The sequence below is a fragment of the Pinus tabuliformis genome, chromosome 2_1 (genome assembly GCF_031772625.1).
Source record: "Pinus tabuliformis cultivar Carrire ecotype Pingquan chromosome 2_1, CPIR1, whole genome shotgun sequence".
NCBI classification, from domain to species: Eukaryota; Viridiplantae; Streptophyta; class Pinopsida; order Pinales; family Pinaceae; genus Pinus; species Pinus tabuliformis.
In genome coordinates, this window is record NC_142299.1 from 960,423,158 (window position 1) to 960,444,821 (window position 21,664).

Genomic DNA, 21,664 nt, shown 5'->3' on the forward strand with positions numbered 1-21,664 from the left:
ATGCCATGGAGTCTAATGTGTGTTTAATGCATATTTTTGTTGAATTTTGGAGAAAAAGTCAAAGATTTAATGGACAATTGGCAAAAAATATTCGAAGACGACAAGGGAGAGGATTTATAGGAGGGTTTCCCCCTCATTTATGACTCCCCACCTCGAATTCTCCTTCAAGAAGCTCAGAGCACAAACAACCAAATCAATGCACTAGGAGGTAGTTGAGCAAGTGGAAGATAACTTCTGTTTATCTCAAGTTTTGGGAGCCAAGCCTCCCTGAGTTTAAGGAAGTTGTTGGAAGCTTCAGTTGTATAAGTAGAGAGGCCTAGGGACTCATTATGGAGTTGGTCAAATTTTCAAAGTTTTGTTGCAGCTTTGCTCTGCTCAACTTCGAGCTTACTTTTGTTGACAGTTTTATGTAATCCTATTATTGTTTTGATAATGAAGATGAGATCCTTGTTGAGCTAGCACTGAGTTACCTCAAACGGCTCAAGCTCTTGGGTTAGGGCCCAATCCAAGCAACCAAGATCCTCTTGTTTGTATTTATATGTTTTGTTTCAGTTTATGAATTAGTTGCAGTTAGATAAATTTCTTTCTTGGTTAAGAATAAGTTGCTTTTGGTGATTTAGAAGGTTGTTTCCATTTCAGTTTTCTGTAGCAGGTTGAATAGTAATAGAAAGAAGATACAAAAAGGCCATCAACAGAGCCTTGGCTTCTTTTCATCCCCTTGGGACCATGAACTGAGGCCAAGATCCTCTTGCTGCCACAAAAACACAGATTTTCCTTCTCTATAGGATTTCTAGTGTTACAGTTTGTTAGAAGGTTAATGCTTTGCTTTAAGATCTAATACGCCATGTTCATTACTGTATTTGCAATAAATTTCATTCCATGCTTTCTTTCCATGTAACATTTTTCAACATTTACTTTCCTAAATCAAAGTTTAGATTAGCTTGATGAAAATTCTGTTTTTTTTTTATGTATCTAGTTTCTTTGCTTGCTTAATTTCATTGTTTGATTTTCAGTTATCTTGCAACAAATATCTTCTCACAATAATTCAGCTAATCAGCCATCACCATCTCTCTTTGATCTATGTTCCACAGGTCACCCAAAGTCCCTCACAAATCTGCCTTAGTTTTCTGCACTTTTCTCATAAACTTTCCTCTCTTTCCTTGAACAAATCCAACCATCTTTCTCTCTCCTAATCATTCTTGATGAACCCTAAACACCTTAACACATCATCCTAGAATTCAGCTACCCTTTCCACCCACTTTCCCACCTTCAAAATATCCAAAATTGCTCTCGGCATCCTCCTGTAGACTTCCTGTAGACCTCTTGTAGATCCCCTGCAACCTCCTGTAGATTTTCCTGTAGGTGTCTTTTTGAAGTCTGATTGCAGGAAAAGCCTCCAGAAGGCCACCTGAGACCTCCTAGGACCCATCCACACCTTCCTACACCTCTGCAAATTCCAAAGTCATCCTCCATCGCCACCTAATCGCTGCCACACACACAAACAAATAAATTACATGCAAGACAATTTCACCTAAAAATACATAAAAATCCAAAAAGATGTTTTTTGCTCATTTGCTTCTAGAAATAGCTTGAGTAGATGTTGTTTACTTCCTGAGTAGGTAATGGCATTCATTTCATGGTTTTTCATCTCTCTTTCTGCAAAAGTAGGATTAGTTGGTTAAGTAGGGTTTGCTAGGTTTACTTCACATTTCAGTCTTCTTTCTCTTTCTGCAAGTAGAGTAGCCTCTGTAGAGTAAGCTTTCCTTTCTTTCATCACATATAAAGCTTCTTCTGGAATTCATAGAAGTTGGCTTGAGCTCCTAGTGATCTTGTGCCAGCTGACCAAGTGACAGCCTATAGTAAGAACTAGTACTTGTGCATATAGCACCGTCGCTTCCAAGTTTGTTACGAACTACCGTGTTGATAAAAGTAAAGTAGGAAGCCGAGGAGTTGCAGCTTTATTGTTGCAATACTGGAGCTCACCACAAGGATATTCGCCAAGAAAGTTTACAAATAAAGGCATCAATGATGTTGAAGAAATAAAAAACATTATTAGGTAAACATTGAAACTAATGTCCATAATTTTTTTGGTTGTCAAACTAAAAAACAAAAAATTATAACTCAAAAGGGTCATGGTCAGTATACTTTCTCTTTAGCAAAAAATACTATCCTAATAACAATTCAAAATGAAAACCTTTCTTTTTAAGAAAACATATTTTCCAAACAACTCTTCTAGTTTTTTCATATGTAAGTGAAGTGGTCAATTTGCATCAAATTTCCCAAAGAAATCCAAAATTCCTAAAGAAAATAAGATGAGTTAGGTTTTTGTGACATAGCTCAATCCTACTGAATGGGATTTAATATCTAACCCTTTGCCATAATTGTGAACTCCTACAACTTACTTATGATGACGAAAATTCCCTATTATTTTCCCAATCTCTTCTTGTACATATTTATCTTCATTAAATAATAAGAAATATACTCTTAGACTTCTTTTAGAAGTAGAATTTTATCTCAAAAAAATGTGGAGATCTAATTCATTTGAAGTTGAGATCCTTTCTTGTTTCCACTCACTATATGTAGAGAAATCTACCATTTCTCATTTCTATCTTCACACTTAGACTCATCTTTCAAACTAGATTGTTTTTCTTCAACAACAACAAATTGATTTGCACATGCAAATTCAGGTGATATTTGCAATGACATGCTTTACTCTTGCTTCTTCAAGACTAAAGAAACACTAGCATAGGTAAAAACAAAGGGAAAATCCATAGTTTATAGATCAAATTACTAATATATATACTATTTTTTGCTAGAGTCAAGAGATTGAGGAAAATAATCACTAGAAAAAAGAAAAAGTTCAACCTGTGGTAGAACCATTACTAAAGGAGAAACAAAAACTAAAGAAAAATGGAAAGAAATCATGAAAATTGAACAAAGAATCTCTAAGAAGAAATCTAGGTAGATACACCTCCTAGAGTCTATTCTATGTTAGGAGTGAAGGATTTACTACCCATTATTGCTTCTTTTAAGTTATGTTGGGAACATGGTAGGCCTTGCAATAGTTATTATGCATGAAGACATTAGAAATTAAACATTAAGTAAAGATATGAATTATATGTAATAAAGAATAAATGTATAAAGAAAACCTTAAACATGATTAGTTGGAGTAAGTACAACCACTCCAATTATCTGTTGTATAAATACACATGAATATGGAATGAGAACTTGGTTGGTTAACCACTACGGCTGAAAGCGATACGTTTCCGCATTGACTGACCAGAACTCAGGGATGCTTGTGGACGATATTCACAAGCCTTCACAAAAGATGACAGACATGTTGAAATCAAGATGGCATACTCATCAAAATATTTCATCTTGCATGAAAGATTCGTTCATAGTGCTTGTTCAAACAAATTAGAAACCTACAAACAAAATGTTTGAAAATAAAAAACGATATAAATTGGAACAAACTTGGAGCAGCCCTTGGTGCGTGATAGTATCACCGGAAAATCCTGCGTAAGAAACCATGAAAGATGTATGGAGACAAACGACTCCTAAGGATTCTCACGGAGGAAAATCGCTCAACAACTCCATATTATATTAAATATGAAAAATATACATCTTCTCATTTAAATTTTATATATATATATATCGTTTTCAAAGCTGCTAAAAAAATCAAAGTAGCCACTACGGCTGAAAGCGATACGTTTCCGCATTGACTGACCAGCCGGTCCGGTTGAAAACGATAGCACAACGTTGCCTCAATACAAACAGATAGTCACCCACAAGAAAAAGGGTTGGTTTGAAGTTCAGATGAAAGCGGGTTGGTTTTCAGTTAGGTAAAGGTAGAAGAATCCAGAGAACAGATTAAGTTGACGGAGAAAGAGAATCGGCATTTGGTTCAAGGAAGAAAGTAAGTAAAAAATATAAGCGAAATTGAGTAATGAAGGAGAAGAAAAGGGACCGGCATTCACAATGAATATTCAAAATGAGAATTTGCAATGTGCTTTGCACGCAGTGATTGTGCCCTCTCCTGCCCAAGGTCATGTTAACGCTCTCATGAATTTGGCGCAGCTGCTGGCTATACGTGGATTTTTCATCACTTTCGTCAATACTGAAAGAATCCATAAACGCTTGGTTGAAGCTTCCGCAAGAAATACCAACTCTATTATCTCTGTTGTTTCCAGGTGCGATACAGATAATGAGTGGGAGCAACGAAGGTCCAAAATTCGTTTTCTGTGTATTGCCGATGGCTTACCACCTGACCATGCCCGCCTCTCCAACCCCAGCGAATATATGCTTGCACTGCAAAAATTGAGCCCCGCATTGGAGCAACTACTTCGCAGCAGCAGCAGCACTACAGGTGATGATGGCAAATATTCATTTCCACCCATCACATGCATCGTGGCGGATTCGTTCATGTCTTGCACGGAGGAAGTTGCCACGAATATGAAAGTGCCCAGGGTTATCTTCTGGCCCTTTTGTGCTGCCGCTTCGGTTTGCCAGCTCTACACTGAATTCCTCATGTCTCAGGGACATATTCCCGTCAAAAGTAAGCACAGCACTCAATCTCCACTTAACTGGCTATTGCCACACTATTTTCCTTTCTTCCGCCTTTCGGCTATTTTGATTTTTGTTATTTTGATTTTGGTTTTGGCTTATCTCTTTGGTTTCGTGATCTGCAATAACTGATATCATTGGTGTTCGATGGGCCTATTTGTAAGTGCAGTAAACGAAGAAAACAATGCAGGGCAAATGATCACTTGCCTTCCAGGTAATCTCCCACCTTTGAGGACAACTGATCTGTTGTTCGCCTATCGCACTCAAGATCCGACAGACATTCTTTCCAATGCTTTCCTGCATGAATCAAAGATTGCGAGTAAAGGGGACTACGTGCTAGTGAACACCTTTGAGGAGCTGGAAGGGAGCGACGCCATAACGGCCCTCTCTTTGAATGGATGTCCAGCCTTGGCGATAGGACCTCTTTTCCTTCCTAATTTCTTACAAGGATGGGATTCCACCACCAATCTTTTGGAGGAGGACGAGAGGTGTTTGCCATGGCTGGATACGCAACAGCCAGCATCTGTCATATACTTTTCTTTTGGCAGTATAGCTGTCAAGTCTCAGGAGCAACTGCAGCAGCTAGCGCTAGGGCTCGAGGGTAGCGGGCAGCCATTCTTGTGGGTTCTCCGGTCGGATATTGAAGATGGGAAGCCTGCTGTTTTGCCGGATGGGTTTGAAGAACGAACCAAAGATCGGGCACTGCTGGTAAGGTGGGCGCCTCAGGTTAAAGTGCTTGCCCACACATCCGTTGGATTATTCCTCACTCACGCCGGATGGAACTCTACTTTGGAGGCCATGTGCATGGGAGTTCCTGTGGTGGGTCTCCCTTATTTTGGCGATCAGTATCTCAACTGTAGATTCGCCCAGGATGTGTGGGAGGTCGGCCTGAATTTTGAAGGGGTGGACGTGGATGCCCACAAAGTGGTGGCAAAAGAAGAGGTGGAGGATATTGTGAAGAGAATGATGAAAAGTACCCAAGGAAAGCGGTTGAGAGAGAACGCTCAGAGACTTAAGGAGTGTGCAACGAGAGCAGTCCTCCCTGGAGGCTCATCGTCTGATAATTTAAACACCTTCGTTAAAGACATGGCAGCTAAAGCAACAGCCCAATCCCAGAACCAAATCAAGTGATTGGTAATGTGGAGCAATTACACTTACAAGCTTTTAGTTTAAGGAGGGGAAATTAGTAAAAATTCTAGTATGTTTTTGGTAGAAATTTTGGGCAATGTTTTATAGCTGTGAAGTTTCATGTTAGCTTTTTAAATGTTCAAGGGGTTTTTGATGGCGCTGAATTTATTTTTACAATCAAAAATTGATTATCAAAAAAAAATTGACCCTAATAATGATTTTACAAGCAAATTTGTGGTCTCCCCCATTATAATATAGCCATTCATATATAATTGGAATTAAGTAATCATCCAAAATAACCTGAGCTAATTATCCAAGTTTTATTCATAATATTACCCAATCTAGCTGTTATAACAGAATCTACTTGTGCTTTATTATTATTGAGCCCACAAAAATTGGAAAACACAATTTTTTTATGTAAGTATAATATATAATTTTTAAGTCTATAGTAGTCTTCTATTGGAATTGGCCACTTTAATCTTTTTGCTAGTTATGTCATAATTAATACTGTATGAATGAATCTAATTAAAAATGATAACCTTCTTGCATATTAAATAAAGTGTTTAAACCCTCTTGAAATTGATTTTTTACAAATTATGATTAAATTTTTTTACAAATTATGATTAAAAATTTAATGTGATGTATAAAAATTAAATTCACTAAATTTCTTTATAAAACATGCATAAACTTGAAACATGGCATTGTTGAAAAGAGATATTGGATGAGAAAAGTTTTCCCTTGCGAGATGTCCAATGGATAATTTGAATGTGTCCTTATAAAAAGTTGTGACATTGTTAACAACATGGAACCTTAGCTTATGTAAAACTATTCTGTTAACACATTTTTTTTCCTCGTGCCACATGTCAATTGCCTAATTTGAATGTTTTTTCACCGATGAAATATTCTAAGATTGTTAGGAAAGTGGAACATCTGCTCATGTAAAGCTATTCTGTTGGCACTCAAAAACCAGTGATGTAACCCATTCTTGCCACTCTATGGAATCACTAAATTCATTAATCTACCCCTTTCCGACATATTTCCATTTCACTTCCTAAACATTTTGGTTTATGGTAGTTTTACTCAAATGGTAGAGGGCCAGGAGTAGATTGGTTGACAATCACCTCGTTGTTATTCATAAGTTTTCATATCACTTCCTATGGTTTACGGTAGTTTTACTCAAATGGTAGAGGACCAAGAGTAGATCAGTTGACAATCAGCTCGTCGTTATTCCTAAGTTTTCATAGTGGGTTACTGTGGAATATTTCTATTTCTTTATTCATACTAACACTGTCAACGCTCTTCATATTGCTTTCAACAGAACCAACATATTCAAACCATTTCTCTTCGGCAATGTAGTCGCTTCCAGGTATAGCTCTTCTGATGCTGTTGAACAGACAGACAGCGAAGGAAGCAGATGGAAATATGGAAAAGATAGTTCGTTCAAATACAATAAATTCGGGGTAAGTTAGTAAAATCTCTTTCAAACCTATGAGATTGTTGGGCCACCAGTTTTAACATAGAAGAGGTACTGCAATTATTAGAATTGGTTTGTTATTTCTCTTGATGTTTTAGTTTTATAATGTGACTTACAAGTAAATTTTTAAGATTTATTGTTGCTATTAGTGTTTCTCGTTTTATTTATTTTTTAGGAATTCAATACCAGAGAGTACTTACTGTTTTTCTCGTTTTATTTATTTTTTAGGAATTCAATACCAGAGAGTACTTACTGTTTTTCCCACTTTGAAATAGTAATTATGGTTTTTAATACCAAACTCTATGAAGATCCTACGCTTTAACTTTTCAGTATTTCTGTTTGCATAGCTTCTCTTGTAGTCTATGATAACTTTAATAAGTTTTAGATATCACTTTTTCAAACTGTTATCCCACAAGGGTGAGTAATACTTCTTTAAGCCGAACATATCTTGGATTTCAACTTAAAATTTTTGGAGAGAAAGACATTGATTACAATTGTGTGAAATAATGATGTCCATAAAAGAAATTAATTTAATATGATATATTTTGTTTATACTTTAATTAGTTTATTGTTTTTGCATTTATTACTGAATTTTAATATTTTGATATAAATTTGCAAATAATATAAAAGTTTTATATTTAAAATATAATATTAAGATATAGAGTATAATATTTCTTTTTTCATGTAATGTAGTGGTTCCAAGATATAATTTTATGAAACAAATTTTGTTAAACACTCAGATAGCCATATTGGTAAATATGGTTGTGATTTCTAAACAAATTTTTATGGTTTATTGTTGGTATAAATGTTTCTTGTTTTAATTATGTTTTTTAGAATTGAACTTTCATAGTGGACATGGTTAATTGCTTTCTAAAATAGTCATGGAAGCATGTAGAGAAAAGGAATCATCACACTAGAAAGTATGCACATGTTGTGCCAAATTCAAATGCATTCCTCTAAGTAAATATGGAAGCCATGGTCTTTGCCATGTTATGCCAGCTTGAAGACACATGGAAATAAATCCAAGTGCCCTTGAATATGATATATCTAATACACATTTCATATATGTATTGCCATTATATTTTTGAGGTTATTGGAGAGATATATGGTTATTAATTCTTAGTATAGGTAGTTCCCATAGTTCTTCATAAAGTTTATTATCAGTGTGTATACAATTGTATACTAATTATTTAATAAATACATTTGTATATTAAATGCCCTCATGCTCCTTTATCTAAGCACTCAATTCATTTTGCAATATGCACCACCATGCACATTATAATCAATAAAAGTCTAATGAATAAATTAACTAATTCTACATTAGATTCACAAAGTGCTTTAATATTATGCCAATTTACTATGTCATTTACCAAATTTACTATGATCAACAAAAATATTGAAATTTGGAGGTCAATGTTCAACCATGAAGAATTTGTCAATTTCAACAAAGCATGAATTAGATGAATTGAAGTTTAAGGCACTTATTCATAAAGGGTTAATTAAGAATCTATGCATAAAGAATATGACCTATGTGTGAGGTGATATGGAAGAGACATTTACCAAGTAGAAAATGAATATGTTATACCATTATATTTGTTTTGCTTTAAAATATTTTGCTTGTGAAATAAGTTATGGTTTTTGGGCATGTGGTAATGATAAGCCATAGTATTGGGCCATGGTATTGTAACAAATCTTATTTACAATTAAATAACAAAACTAAAATATAACAAATTGAATTTTATTATTTTTATTACTTTAACCTTTTATTATTAATTGAGCCAACATTTAAATTTAACTTTTTTTATTTATTACTTTTAACTTTTTATTATTATTTATTATCATGACCCTCTCATTTTTGAGTTTTTACATGTCCGTTATTCACCCCATTTCCTAGGAGGGTAGCACAAGAATCGAACCCAAGATCTCTGGTTCGGTGAGACTTCATTTCGATGGTCATCGCCACTTGAGCTACCCCTTGCAGACATCCTCTATATCACTTTTAACTTCCCTTTTCTTATTTTTTAATTGGGCCCACTTTTAAAATTATTTACATACTTATATTACATCTACACATCTAACCTATACTCCCCTTAACAAAGTTTTATACTATATTATTATTACATATTTTATTATTAAATAATATATTATTATATATTTTTATATAATATATTATGATATCACTGTTATATTATATTATATTATATATATATATATATATATATATATATATATATATAGATATATATATATATATATATATTAGTTTAATATATAATATGTATATAGCTAATATTAGTAATATATTTTAAGTAATTATATAAAATATATTGACGATTATATTCATAAATATATAATAATTATTGAGGATAACATAATGGTGACACTAAATACATATTGTTAATAATAACTAATTTATTTATTTTTAAGTTTAGGAGGTACATTCCATTTTCTATTATATAAACAAGTTTACACCACACACATTAATTGGGTGACCTCAACTTTCCTCGAGGGGAAACCAAGTCTATTGGCCACCAGTGAGCGTTATAAGCCAACCAAAAACAGAAATGTTTGTCTTTCTAATCAGGCTAGATATGTCTCTATCTCATGTCCAGATACTACATAACTGTAAAAACTAACATATGCATCATGAAAATTAAAAGCTAACCACATTAAAAAATTATGCATGGGGGAGTCTAGTCCTTCTGTTCCTCCGAGACTGATGCGACGCATGCAGGGTCTTCAGCAGTAGCCCCTAGCATGCCATACAGCTCCAGAATACAAGGGATGTGGCAGTCAATCGTGTCCATCCTAACGTCCTATTTGTGCAGCTGGAAAAGAATTTTCTCCATGTCTTTCTTGTAATTCAATAATCCCTCGACTGTCACCGCCATCCCCACAAAAATTTTCTCCATTGCCTTTCCAAGTAGACCCTTCATTAGGTATTACAGGTAGAGTGTTTATTTAAACTATGTGATTCTCCCTCTAGTATTCCCTCGATCTGGAACAAGCGTTCACCGCTTATCGAGCTCTTCCTCAGTCTCGCTTTCTTGCTTTACCTCTTCTTCCCAATCTTCCAGCAATTTCTAAATGCCCACATCTGTCCCGTCACGGTACGCCGTTGTTGCCTCAACGTTGAGGTGCTCTATAGATTTACGACCCCTGCGAGCTTTTGATGTGCTTGGCCCCTTATCTGGCGAGGGGGTCGGGCCTATCCAGCAGCATCCGCGTCCTCTCACAGCTTGGGCCATGACCTGTTTAACAGAGCCCTCATGACACCCAATAGAAGTTAGATTCGTCAAAATTTTCTTAACACAACACCTTATCCAAACATGAATTTCCTCTCCTCTATACTTGTCTGTGTGTGTAGGGGAATCCTAGAGGCCGCAGATACCGAGGGGTCTCAGACTCTTACCCCGGGGCCCGTCAATATACCCATCCCCCTTACTATGGTTTATATGCCAGTAGTCCCGCTGCATCTCAAGCCGAGCCCGCAGGCCCTTCCTGAATATGGCAGGACACTTGCATTTATTATGTCTTCTTGTACTCTCAGCCCATAGAGAGAAGTCATGGCCTCGCTTGTCCCTTCAGTGAGTTTTCCACATAGGATTCCTGGCTTTGCCTGCAGTGCCATATGGGTTCTAGCTCTCCCAGTGGTTTCTCTTCTAGCCACTACTACGGTTGTACCCCCATCCCCCTACCCTCTACTCTTCCCTGCCTCTCTCTATAACTCCCAGCCCCCCTGTAATTATATTGCCTCTATCCTGTGTCCCCTTGGCCTTAGAAGCTAAGCTTTGACCCACATAGCCCCGCAACGTGTTTTTGTCCCCCTCGCATCCATGGTTCTGGTCCAATTGGGAGAAAATATATATGAAAAACCAGGCCATGGCATACAATTTTTGCCCCCATTTCCACCCATAACATTCAATTCCCCATTGCGTTGAACACTTTCCCCTCCCTTCCCCCCAACAGAACCCCAACCAGAACATAGATTCAATATTGAGACAGGGCCAAAATACATACCTAGATTCACGCATCTGTCTGTCATCAAGGTTCCGCTCTTGCCGTCGACCTTCCCCATCTCTCTATCGCCACCCTTCTCCACAACCTTTCTCACCTGTTGTGCATGTCGAATAACCTTTCCTACTCCACCACCCTGCCTTAATCCCTTCCTCGCCACCTTTTCCACTTACCAACCATGCATTCATTCCAAAGGACACCGCACCCCCTACCTTGAGCATGTGGGGGGAGGAGGTGATTATGGCCAGAGTACTACACATCTGCACCCAGCCTGGGCTGACTGACTATGGTGTAGGTAAATTCTCGATGCGGACAAAGACAATTCATCTAACCTGAGAGAGCGGGTCTAGACACAAATAGACAATCTATGAAAAAATTCTTTAAGCTAGAATCAAATAAGAGGGCCTACCTCTTAGAATGCTATTCCACTTGGTGATGATCTTGCTTTCTTACTTGAGCTATCTTTCGTTTCCTTCCTTCAAATACTTGAAACAAGCAAGAAAACAACAACAACAAATGTGATAGAATACAAATTGCATTCAGCCTACTTAAAAGGTCAAGGAATCTTAAGCCATCAAATGTGAGATAACACATAATGTAGGAAATCAATCAATAGTTGTATTCATATAAATTTAGAAAGAGATTACAACTAATGCCTTGACATTGCTGGTCTCCTCCGACATATCTGGGTTCCCACACCTTTGCTCGCATCTCATGGATAGCCCCAACAATGGAAGTTTTAAGTCTTCTTCCCTTTAGTTCCAAACCAAAAAAAACACACTATTCTCCCACTATAAACATAAACTAGAAGGCTACAAGCTATGATATCTTGTTGGTTATTCAAGCTCCAAAAGTACTAAGCCTAGTTTAGCTTGGAAAAGGAGGAGTTTATATAGCTTTGATGGAGGGGAGATGGTTCCTCTTATCATGGGAGAGGCCTTATCTCGTGGTTTTGTTCCATCCTAGTAGGGAAAAGGAGCCCAAACTCACTTCCTCGGCTCCATCCAGCCCAACCATTTACCAGAATTCTATTACGAAGCTTCTAGAGCTAGAAGCTTCGACTCTATATTTAAAAAACTTGTCAAAAGAGGATCAGCGCGAATGAGAAAAGGCTCATTTGCATCATATGGCGCTAGGCCGAGTTTTAGACTCTGAAAATCAATGCGAGGAGGAAGTGGGTCATTAGCGTCGGTCTTGTAAAGGAGGGTAAAAGGAAGATTCTTGGGAAATGATGCAAAAGGGAAATGTTTTGCTCATGAAGAGGGGCATAATGGGAGTCTCTTCATGATGGGACAATATGTAGGGTTCACTGTAGAGGTCCTCTAGGATCGTAGAATGGGGAGTACAGGGAGAGCGACAAAATTTTGTGTAACAGATGCGCCCTAAAGCGTGAAGGTCGAACTAGAGTAGGGTGAAATTATTTACAAGTAGATGCGTAGATGTAACACCCTCCTGGGTAAATGTGCATACAAAAAACATAATATGAACAGAAATACAATAAAAATATCAACCATCAAAATCCCTATATACATCAATACATTTTCACATGAAAATAAAGGGAATGATCTTTTTTATTAATAAATGCAATGAACCAACTGGTGATGGGACTACCACGTTCCACCCGACCATAGATTAGCTGGGCCAAGTCTCTCTTCAACCAATCACCCCCATGCCATATTCTAAGCATGAATGTGGAACTCATAGAACACATCAAAAACACCAATCAATGTGGATGTTGCCAAAGTTCTTTGCCTACACTGTGAGGAATTTGAGTGCCTCCTAGTCTCGCAGGATTTACGTGCATCCGTAATCTGATCTAGGGATCACTAGGCCATACACCGAGACATACCCTCTGGGATTTACCATGCATTCCATCTCGGAATCACTAGGCCCAACGGAGATAAAATCCACCTCTTGGCTTTACCGTATATCCCACCATTCACCAACTAGGATTCCTAGGTGCACCGAGGCACACAATCTAGCTTTACCGCAACCCACGATCTAGTTCAGGGGTTACTAGGCTAGTAGCTTCATGCATCCTCATTCTGGTTCAGGGACCACTACCACCATGTGTTTATCAATTCGAAGATCCACCCCACTCAGCTTTGAATCCAATCCGGCCATCCCCTAAAAAATGCATGAGAGAACCCATCTCATCTAAGCTATCAAGAAATGGCAAGGCTAGGCTAAAAATATTATCACCCCTGGCAAAACCCATTCCATGGTAGAAAAGAAACACATGAAATCCCATGCATTCCAAATATAGCAAGTAAAATAAACATGCAAGTTGATACCTGCAATGAAGCTTGTTGTAGTTGTTTGATCCTGCCTTTCCCTACTTGATCTTTGCTTCCTCTTGCCTTCTTTTCCTTTCTTTCTTCAATGCCAAAGTGCTCCAAGAAAACTCTAAGTTTCCAATAGTATGAGAGACAGAGAGAATAATGAGAGAGCTCCAAAACTGAACTGACCAAGTCTTGCCCACTGATCCTCAGAAGCCTTTTTATTAATGAGGCCTCTATTTTCTTCATTTTCCATTATTTTCCTTCAATTTCCTCCTCACATGCAACATGTGACCTTTCACCTTTATTTTCTCCTAATTTCCATTATTTTCACAAATAACTGTGCCAAAATACCTTTTTGCCTCTATAATGCCTTAGCCATTGCCTTTTCCAATTTTCTTAGCCATAAACAACCAAATGAACACCCCCCCTAGGATGTCTTTCCCACCATCAATCTAGGAATATGTATCCCATCATCCATGGTATTTATATATTTTTAAATGAAATTTTCACCAAGGCTGTTACAGGGGAACTGAAGTCTGATGTCAGAAAACCTACAAGCAAGCATAGATACATATACATTACTGAAAAATCTAACAAATGATGCATGAATCGTGGTATGGACGCAGCCATCCATAGAGAGACCATGCAAATGTATCTAAGGCATGGGCACAACCTTCAAATAAAGAGGATCATATCGAAAACAAGGTATAGTCACAACCATCCAATAATGAGAAGGACCACATATAACAACTCATGGTATGGCCATAGCCATCCATCTGAAAGAGACATGTATATCAACATGATCATGTCACATCGCCTCGCAACACAGATTTTTGTAATCTGAGCCAAGGGTCTTGAGCTCCAACACGACCCGATCAAAGTAAAAATTCTAACATGTGAATATTATATGGGTTGAAGTCAATCATGCTATAAAGTCACTTAATTACCAGTTAATGATGTGAACCATTAACAAGCGTGAGGGAAACCACCAATAATGATGATGACTCTCAAGGTACCAGCAGCACAATCCACGGAATGTGAATAAAGGAACTGAATTCAAACACCCATGAAATCTCCCGATCGAAATCCAATGATGTGAACTTGTCATCGAGTGCGAAGAACCTGCCATTAGGACATGCAAGCTCTAAGGTACTGGAAGGGAGTCTCTCAGCCAACTTGCTGGAAAATGAGTTGAATTCGACAGGAAGTGACCATGTCAAAGGAGGGACATGATGTATCCCACATCATCAACACGAGACAAATGGATGGAATGATTATGGATGAGACAGAGAATTAGGAATGAGTGTAACTGTTGAAGGAAAACTCTTGAACATAGCAGTGACACGACTCCAGAGTTTGGCAGCTTTGGGATCCATAGGATCGGAGGTCATGATGACGTGGCAGAGATAAAATGGAAGGCAATAATGAATGACCCAATCCAGGAAATTCAATGATGAAGTGAGGATATCCAAACCTGACACAAAGCAGAAACTGTCATGTTCAAGAGCGAGCTGCCGACACAACTGATAGAACTTCTCATTTTCCCCCACCATTTCTAGCAGGTACCCCAATTATTTTTAATCGCAAGTTGAAGGGGATAGCATGTTCTCGCACTATAAGTCCATCCTTCGTATGAATGTGACCTAGTAATATTAATGATCCCTAGGAAGGAGAAGCTCATGTTCATCACGGTGATGAATTTGATGTCCTTTAATTTTTTAATGAGTCTGACAAAGGTTTAACTCAGTATCTTTTTCATGTTTAGAGAATTTGAAAAAGACACACAAAAGAAAAATCCACATGGTCCCTTTTCGTACATTTGTGTCTCTCGAGCCTCAAAAGGTAGAAAACGATACTTGGGAGAACGCTTGACCATTTTAGCCAAGGAGTACCTTTTTCGTAAATGGTTTATCCCATCCCGAAAAAGAGGTAAATGTATACTGGGTAAACGACGTTTAACAACCTTTAACAAGTTCAAAACAATAAGAGATCATGAATTTTTTCGTGTTTAAAGAGTTGAAAAAGAGCTTGAAATACGAACCCCATTTTTATTCTCTTTAACGAGTTAGAAAGGGAAAAATACTTACCGATATTTTCATTTGAGTTTTACGAATCGAGAAAAAGAGCTTAAACATGACTCGAGTACCATCATCAATAATCTGTCACCTGTCGTTGCACAAGAGGGAAACGTATTATCCAATTTCTGAGGTGAAAATAGATGAAAAATGCCTCTAAAACCCTAAAATTTCATGAAAAATGAATAAAAAGGGGAAAAAGTAAATAATTTTTACCATTTTAATTTTTTACCTTTGTGGAGAAATTTTCACCCATTTGTGCCCTAGATTTTTTGGAGCAGATTGCGGCAGATCCAGGAGGCCATTTGACAATGCATCAGTTGCAGGTAAGAGCTGAGAACCTTAGCTTCATTTTTATGCGTGTTTTTCCTATTTTTAACCGATTTTTGGATTTCTGGAGGAGCTCTTAGCAAAAAAAATCGCCCTCGGTCAGCGTGATTTCCGGGCATGAATTGCACCGATCGAGGGTTATAAACACCATCAAGTGTGCCGTCAGTGCTACTATTTTTAAATCAGTCGCACCGGTGCTATGAACACAAAAAAATTTGATTTTTTACCTAATTTCTCTGCTTGGAATCAAGATTTCTTTGGCCAAGGATGAATGTTGACCTAATTTTACAGTTTTTGCAGGGAAAACACAGTGAAAAATGGTTGATTGGAGAGAACGTGAACATGAGGGAATTGATTCACAGGCATTGGTAGACCCAAATTGTTTGAGTGCCCTGAGGAATTGTGGGCTTCTCAAATTCTCCCTCATGCCAGGTCTTCATTCTAAACCCGAGTTGTTACAATATTTGATCAGCCTTTGGGATGTCAATTGGGAAGTTCTTATAATCTGGGAGCAATAACTGGAATTGGAAACTTCCGACATCTATTTCATCACTGGATTGTCCCGAAGAGTGGAACCAATCAATCTATATGGGGGCAGGCCTATTGGAGCAAGTGTGAACATGTTGCTCATAGAACACTACCCAAAAGCGCTGAAATAAAAAAGATGAAAGATAGAGATCATGATTGTTCAGGACCTTGTGCTCAAAACACCTCTCTTGACCATAAACAGAGTGGCTAGGGCTCAGGAATTGCGTGGGTCAAACAAATCCAAGTTCCAATATTCTATAAACTGTACGGCGCCAACTATCTTCAACTAGGCAAAAGCCAGGTAACATGAAACACTAGTTATCCAAAGCCGGGGTAGGAAACCTGAAGCAGTTTGGATATGGTTCCATTCTAGTGACCTTCTTTTTGGAGCGGATCCCACTATTTCACTACTAGGTTGCAGAGGTGAACCCGCCATTTCCACGAGACCCACGGATGGTCCGCTGGAGTGATTTGATGCCTAGAATCATTTGGGGATAGCATATGTCATACAAGCTTGCCTTCTTTTTGTGGCTAAGGCGACAACTGATCAGAGTAGAGGATTGGCCCTATAGCGGTAACGACTTTCGTGGTGATCCAGATATGTCACTCCTAGAGGGAGAAGATTATGATGATGGAGGTAAAAACAATTTCAATTTTTTGACTTCTCATTGTTTTTGAAATATATGCATTCATGACATTTAAATTTTGTAAATGTAGATGTGAGACTAGAGCAACCTTCTAGGATGTCCCTGATTGCCAGGTGTGTTGCTCGATAATTTGATGTCGCTCCTTATTAGGAAGGAGTCAATAACGAGGAGGAAATCGTGCAGAGCCTCGAGGGATTGACCAGAGGTATCCCAGAGTATGCCCAAGTGGGTGACATGCCACGTCAGTATCAGAAGCACACAGTGGGGGTATCAGACCGAATCTGCCCACTATTGACTCGTTTAGTGTGAGAAGTAACATGCTATCATGAGCACCATGTTGAGTAGCCCATAGATTTAGCGTTATACAGTTTTGAGGCCTGCGAGCCACGGATGTACTTGAACACATATATTATTTTTTATGGTTTTGATGTATGACACTCAAGCATTATCCACACACACACACACACACATGCATTATATATATATATATATATATATATATATATATATATATATATATATATATATATATATGTGCTATGTTTTATGCTTACTCTGGTACAAATGTTTTTGTTTTTTCACATATTTCACAAATGTCTATCCAAAACATAATTATCTAATGCATCTGCCAATGTATTCATGTGCCTAGGAATATGATGATATGTAATGTAATCAAAATTTCTTTTTAAGAGACGAATATGCAAATACATTCTCAATATCTAAGGGTTTCTGACAGAATATTGCTCGTTGAGTTGAAGAAAAACAAGTTGTGAATCAAGGTTGACAACCAATTCTTGAATGTCAAGAGCAATGGATTCTGACAATAGTTCAATAATTGTGCTATACTCAACAATGTTATTAGTGTTTGACCTAAACAAATACCTTGAAGATCAATCAACTCACCATGGGGGTCATAAATGGCCCATGCCACAGATGATAGATTTCGGGTACTACGACAAGCACCATCAGTGAAACCGACATGAGGAGTCACAAAAATCTACAAAGTAGGCAAAGACATAATAAGTGGGAAGGCTACTTGAAAAACAACACACCATACCACAGTGCACAAAAATGAAATAACACACTATTGTACAAAAGTAGTCATGCAAGAGGACTCATGCATAGTACTTTTTGAGATAAATCCCATTATGGGCTTGTCTAAGGGATTGCCCTCATAATCAATCAGCTCATAGGCCCCTTTCTGTAACACGCATTTAACAATGTAGGGCCCATGCCACATAAGTTCGAATTTACCTGCCCCTATATTATCATTAGCTTGATCATACAGTAAAACCAAATCACCCTCAAAAAAGCACGAGAGATCGATTGATCAAAATGGGACTTAACTCGCTTTTTCTGTGCTTCAATGACTAAAGCAGCAAGACGATGAGTTGCATCCAGTCATTCTAATTACAAGAGGTGCTCTTTTTGAGGTGAGGTCTCAGGGAGAAGTTTGACAGCTAGCTTGAGTGAGGGAATTTCACACTTAATCAGTAAAGTTTCTTCCAGACCATAGACTAGCTGGAAAGGTGTGAATCCAGTTGCGTCTTTGGTCGAGGTTCGGTAAGCCCATAGAGTTGAAAAGAACATGAGATGCTAATTTGATTTGTGCATCCCAATGGCGCGCTAAAGCATCTTAACCAAGACTTTCTTTAGAGCTTCTACTTGGCCGTTGGTCTGATGGTAATACAGGGTCGAGCCATCATGGCACAAACCCAACGTAGAAGTCAGCTCAGCCATCATGTAATCTCGAAAATGGGAACCATGGTCAATGAAAATGGCCTCAGGCACTCCAAACCTGGAAATAACGTGATTGAATAGAAATTGAGTCGCCGTTTTACCGTTAGCAGAGTATGTAGGCATCACTTTGGCCCATTTGGTGAAATAATCCACGACAATGATAATATAACCATGTCCCCCGTCCAAACGAGGGTTACATGTCATATAGTCAATGCCCCAATTGGAAAAGGGACAAACAGTAATAATGGGGTGAAAATGAGCAGGTGGGGTGTGCATTTTTCGTTGATAAATTTGGCACTCATGGCATTTTCCAACAGGAAGGATGTAATTATTGAAGATGGAGGGCCATAAATAACCAGCATGAAGTATCTTTTGAGCAGTATCATATCTAGACAGATGACCACCACATGCCCCAGAATGGAAGTCACTCAAGACTCTCTCACCCTCCTCGAGAGTTAGACATTGGCAAAGAATTGAATTGACACCGACGCGGTATAAAGTATCTCCAATGATACGATAAGGTTGGGATTGATGCCAAATGCGTCGGCAATCATCGTTGGTCAACACAAACCAGAAGGTGGATGTCTGGAGATACACGATGATATCATCGTACCAAGGGTCGATAGTGTTAATCCGAAAAAGAGTCTCGTCTAGAAGCTTCTCATCAGCACCAGCAGGAAGAGAAGCAGAGGGAAGAGAGAAAATCAACTTAGCAAATACAAGTGATTTCTTAGACTTGGTAGTAGTGAACACAAAATCGAATTCTTGGAGGATGAAAATCCACTTAGAATACTTGCCCCCAATAACTGACGAGTCAGGATGTAGGTCATGGGGTTGCTTTCGGAAATCACAATTGTAGTGCAGAGTAGAATGTAATGTCAAAAGTGCTGAATAGCCTGAACGACAACCAAAGCCAACTTCTCGACATGAGCATAACGTGTCTCAGTATCGATAAGGTTACGACTGAGGTAGTAATAACATGTTCATTACCTTCATCATCGTCTTGCACCAGCACCATAGCGATGGTACTATAGGTTGCAACTAGATAAAGGAAGTAATTGTGATGATAGTTCGGAGGGTGGAGCAAAGGAGCATTAATGAGGACATCTTTTAAGTCATGGAACAACTTTTGGGAAGCCCCATCCCAAAAGAATGGTGTTCCTTGCTTAAGCAATTGGGTGAACCCTGAAGCCAGCTCAGTATAGTTCGGTACAAAGTGACGGAGGAAATTTGCTTTTCCTTGCAGACTCTGCAGTTGATGCAATGAAGATGGAGGGGGTAAATTAACAATAGCCTTGACTTTAAGAGGATCAAGGTTAATGCCTTCTTTCGAAACAATAAAGCGGAGGAGGCATTTGGATTTGACGTAGAAGACACACTTATGCGGATTCAGCCAAATGTTGTAGTGTATACAACGAAGAAAAATTTGTCGGAGATGATGAGAGTGGTCATCGTGCTTACCTGAATGAGCCGGAAGGTCATCCAAAGAAGGTTGAACGATGTTTCTAATGTCATGGAACGCATAAGACATCACTCTTTGAAATGTAGCCCCAACATTCTTAAGGCCAAATTGGAGCCTTTTATATGAAAAAGTCCCCCATGGACAGATAAAGGTTGTCTTATCTTGATCAGCTAGTGCAATGTTTATCTGGTTGTAACTAGAAAAATCATCCATAAAGGAAAATAATTCACTCTATGCACATTCACCAATGATCTAGTCTATGAAAGGAGTCGGGTAATTATCCTTTAGACAACCACGATTGAGATCACGGTAATCGATGCAAATGTGAATATTGCCTTATTTCTTTGTCATCGGTACAATATTAGACACCCAATCTGTAAGAGGGATTGGATAAATAAGTCCAGTTTTAAGAAGTTTTTCAACTTCACCCTTGATAGCGGTCGCTTTTCTAGGGTGCACTGGATGAAGCCATTGGTGAACAGGCTTCGCATGAGGGTAAGTCGGAATTTCATGCACGACCATACTTGGGGCAATGTCAGGAATTTCTTCATATGACCATGCAAAAACATTGTGAATTCTTGAAACAGATGAGTATAGGGCTTGATCTCATCAAGAGAACAAGTTACCCCGATATGAACAATTTCAACAACACCAGGATTGACAGAAATATCAATTGGCATCATTTGGGTAATGTTACCCATGTTCCCTTCCAGCCAAACTTCATGAGTCATGATTGGCGTCTAAAGTGGTAGGTTTGGGAACTGAGAAGAGAATTTCTCAATACAAGTAGACATGACCGCCGGGCCAGGCAAGAACTAGGAATGATGATGAGTGTCATTCCAAGGTAATTCCTCCAAAGACATAACTTCCATAATACTCTTGTTAAAAAGAAAAGTCTCGACTAAGGGATCGGGAGATTCCGAAGAACCAAGCCATAGGGATTGAGAATATCTGTCGAGAGTTGCACTCAAAATAGAATGATCAGAGGATACCAATGGCGAAGCTGAAATGATTTCCACATAATTAATTTCGACTGTGGTTAGCAGCATAATATCACCCCACGTATCAACAAGATGTGGTGTGGGAATGACCCAAGGATCAGACTTGACTGAGATCATGGTGACAGAGGAAACATGTGGAAGTGGGAGAGGAAAAATACCCATCAAGGAGGGATCTTTAAAAAGTCCTGCCCCCACACTCTCATAAGGAGCACCGGTATACTTGACATAAGGAATATTGCCATCCGAGGAAGAAGAGGCAAAGAAGGATAGTTGGTTGACTATGACTATCTTCCCTTGTTGGGGAAAATGAATCATGTGGAAAAGGGAGGAGGCCATAGCATGCATGGCATGTGTCTAACTCCGTCCAGTAGAAGATTATAGTTCAAATAAGTGTCAACAATCTCTACTTCGACGTGA

General features: G+C 38.3%; 1 protein-coding gene across 1 annotated transcript; it reads left to right on the forward strand.

The window, feature by feature from the left end:
• The first annotated feature begins 3,645 nt into the window (after positions 1–3,645).
• On the forward strand, positions 3,646–7,363 carry LOC149203836 (UDP-glycosyltransferase 85A1-like). The gene is made up of 3 exons (XM_089400254.1): positions 3,646–4,555; positions 4,733–5,697; positions 7,010–7,363. Exons 1-2 carry the CDS (start codon positions 3,979–3,981, stop codon positions 5,692–5,694), a joined length of 1,539 nt encoding a protein of 512 aa, XP_089256380.1. The 5' UTR covers positions 3,646–3,978; the 3' UTR covers positions 5,695–5,697; positions 7,010–7,363.
• Positions 7,364–21,664: the final 14,301 nt, after the last annotated feature.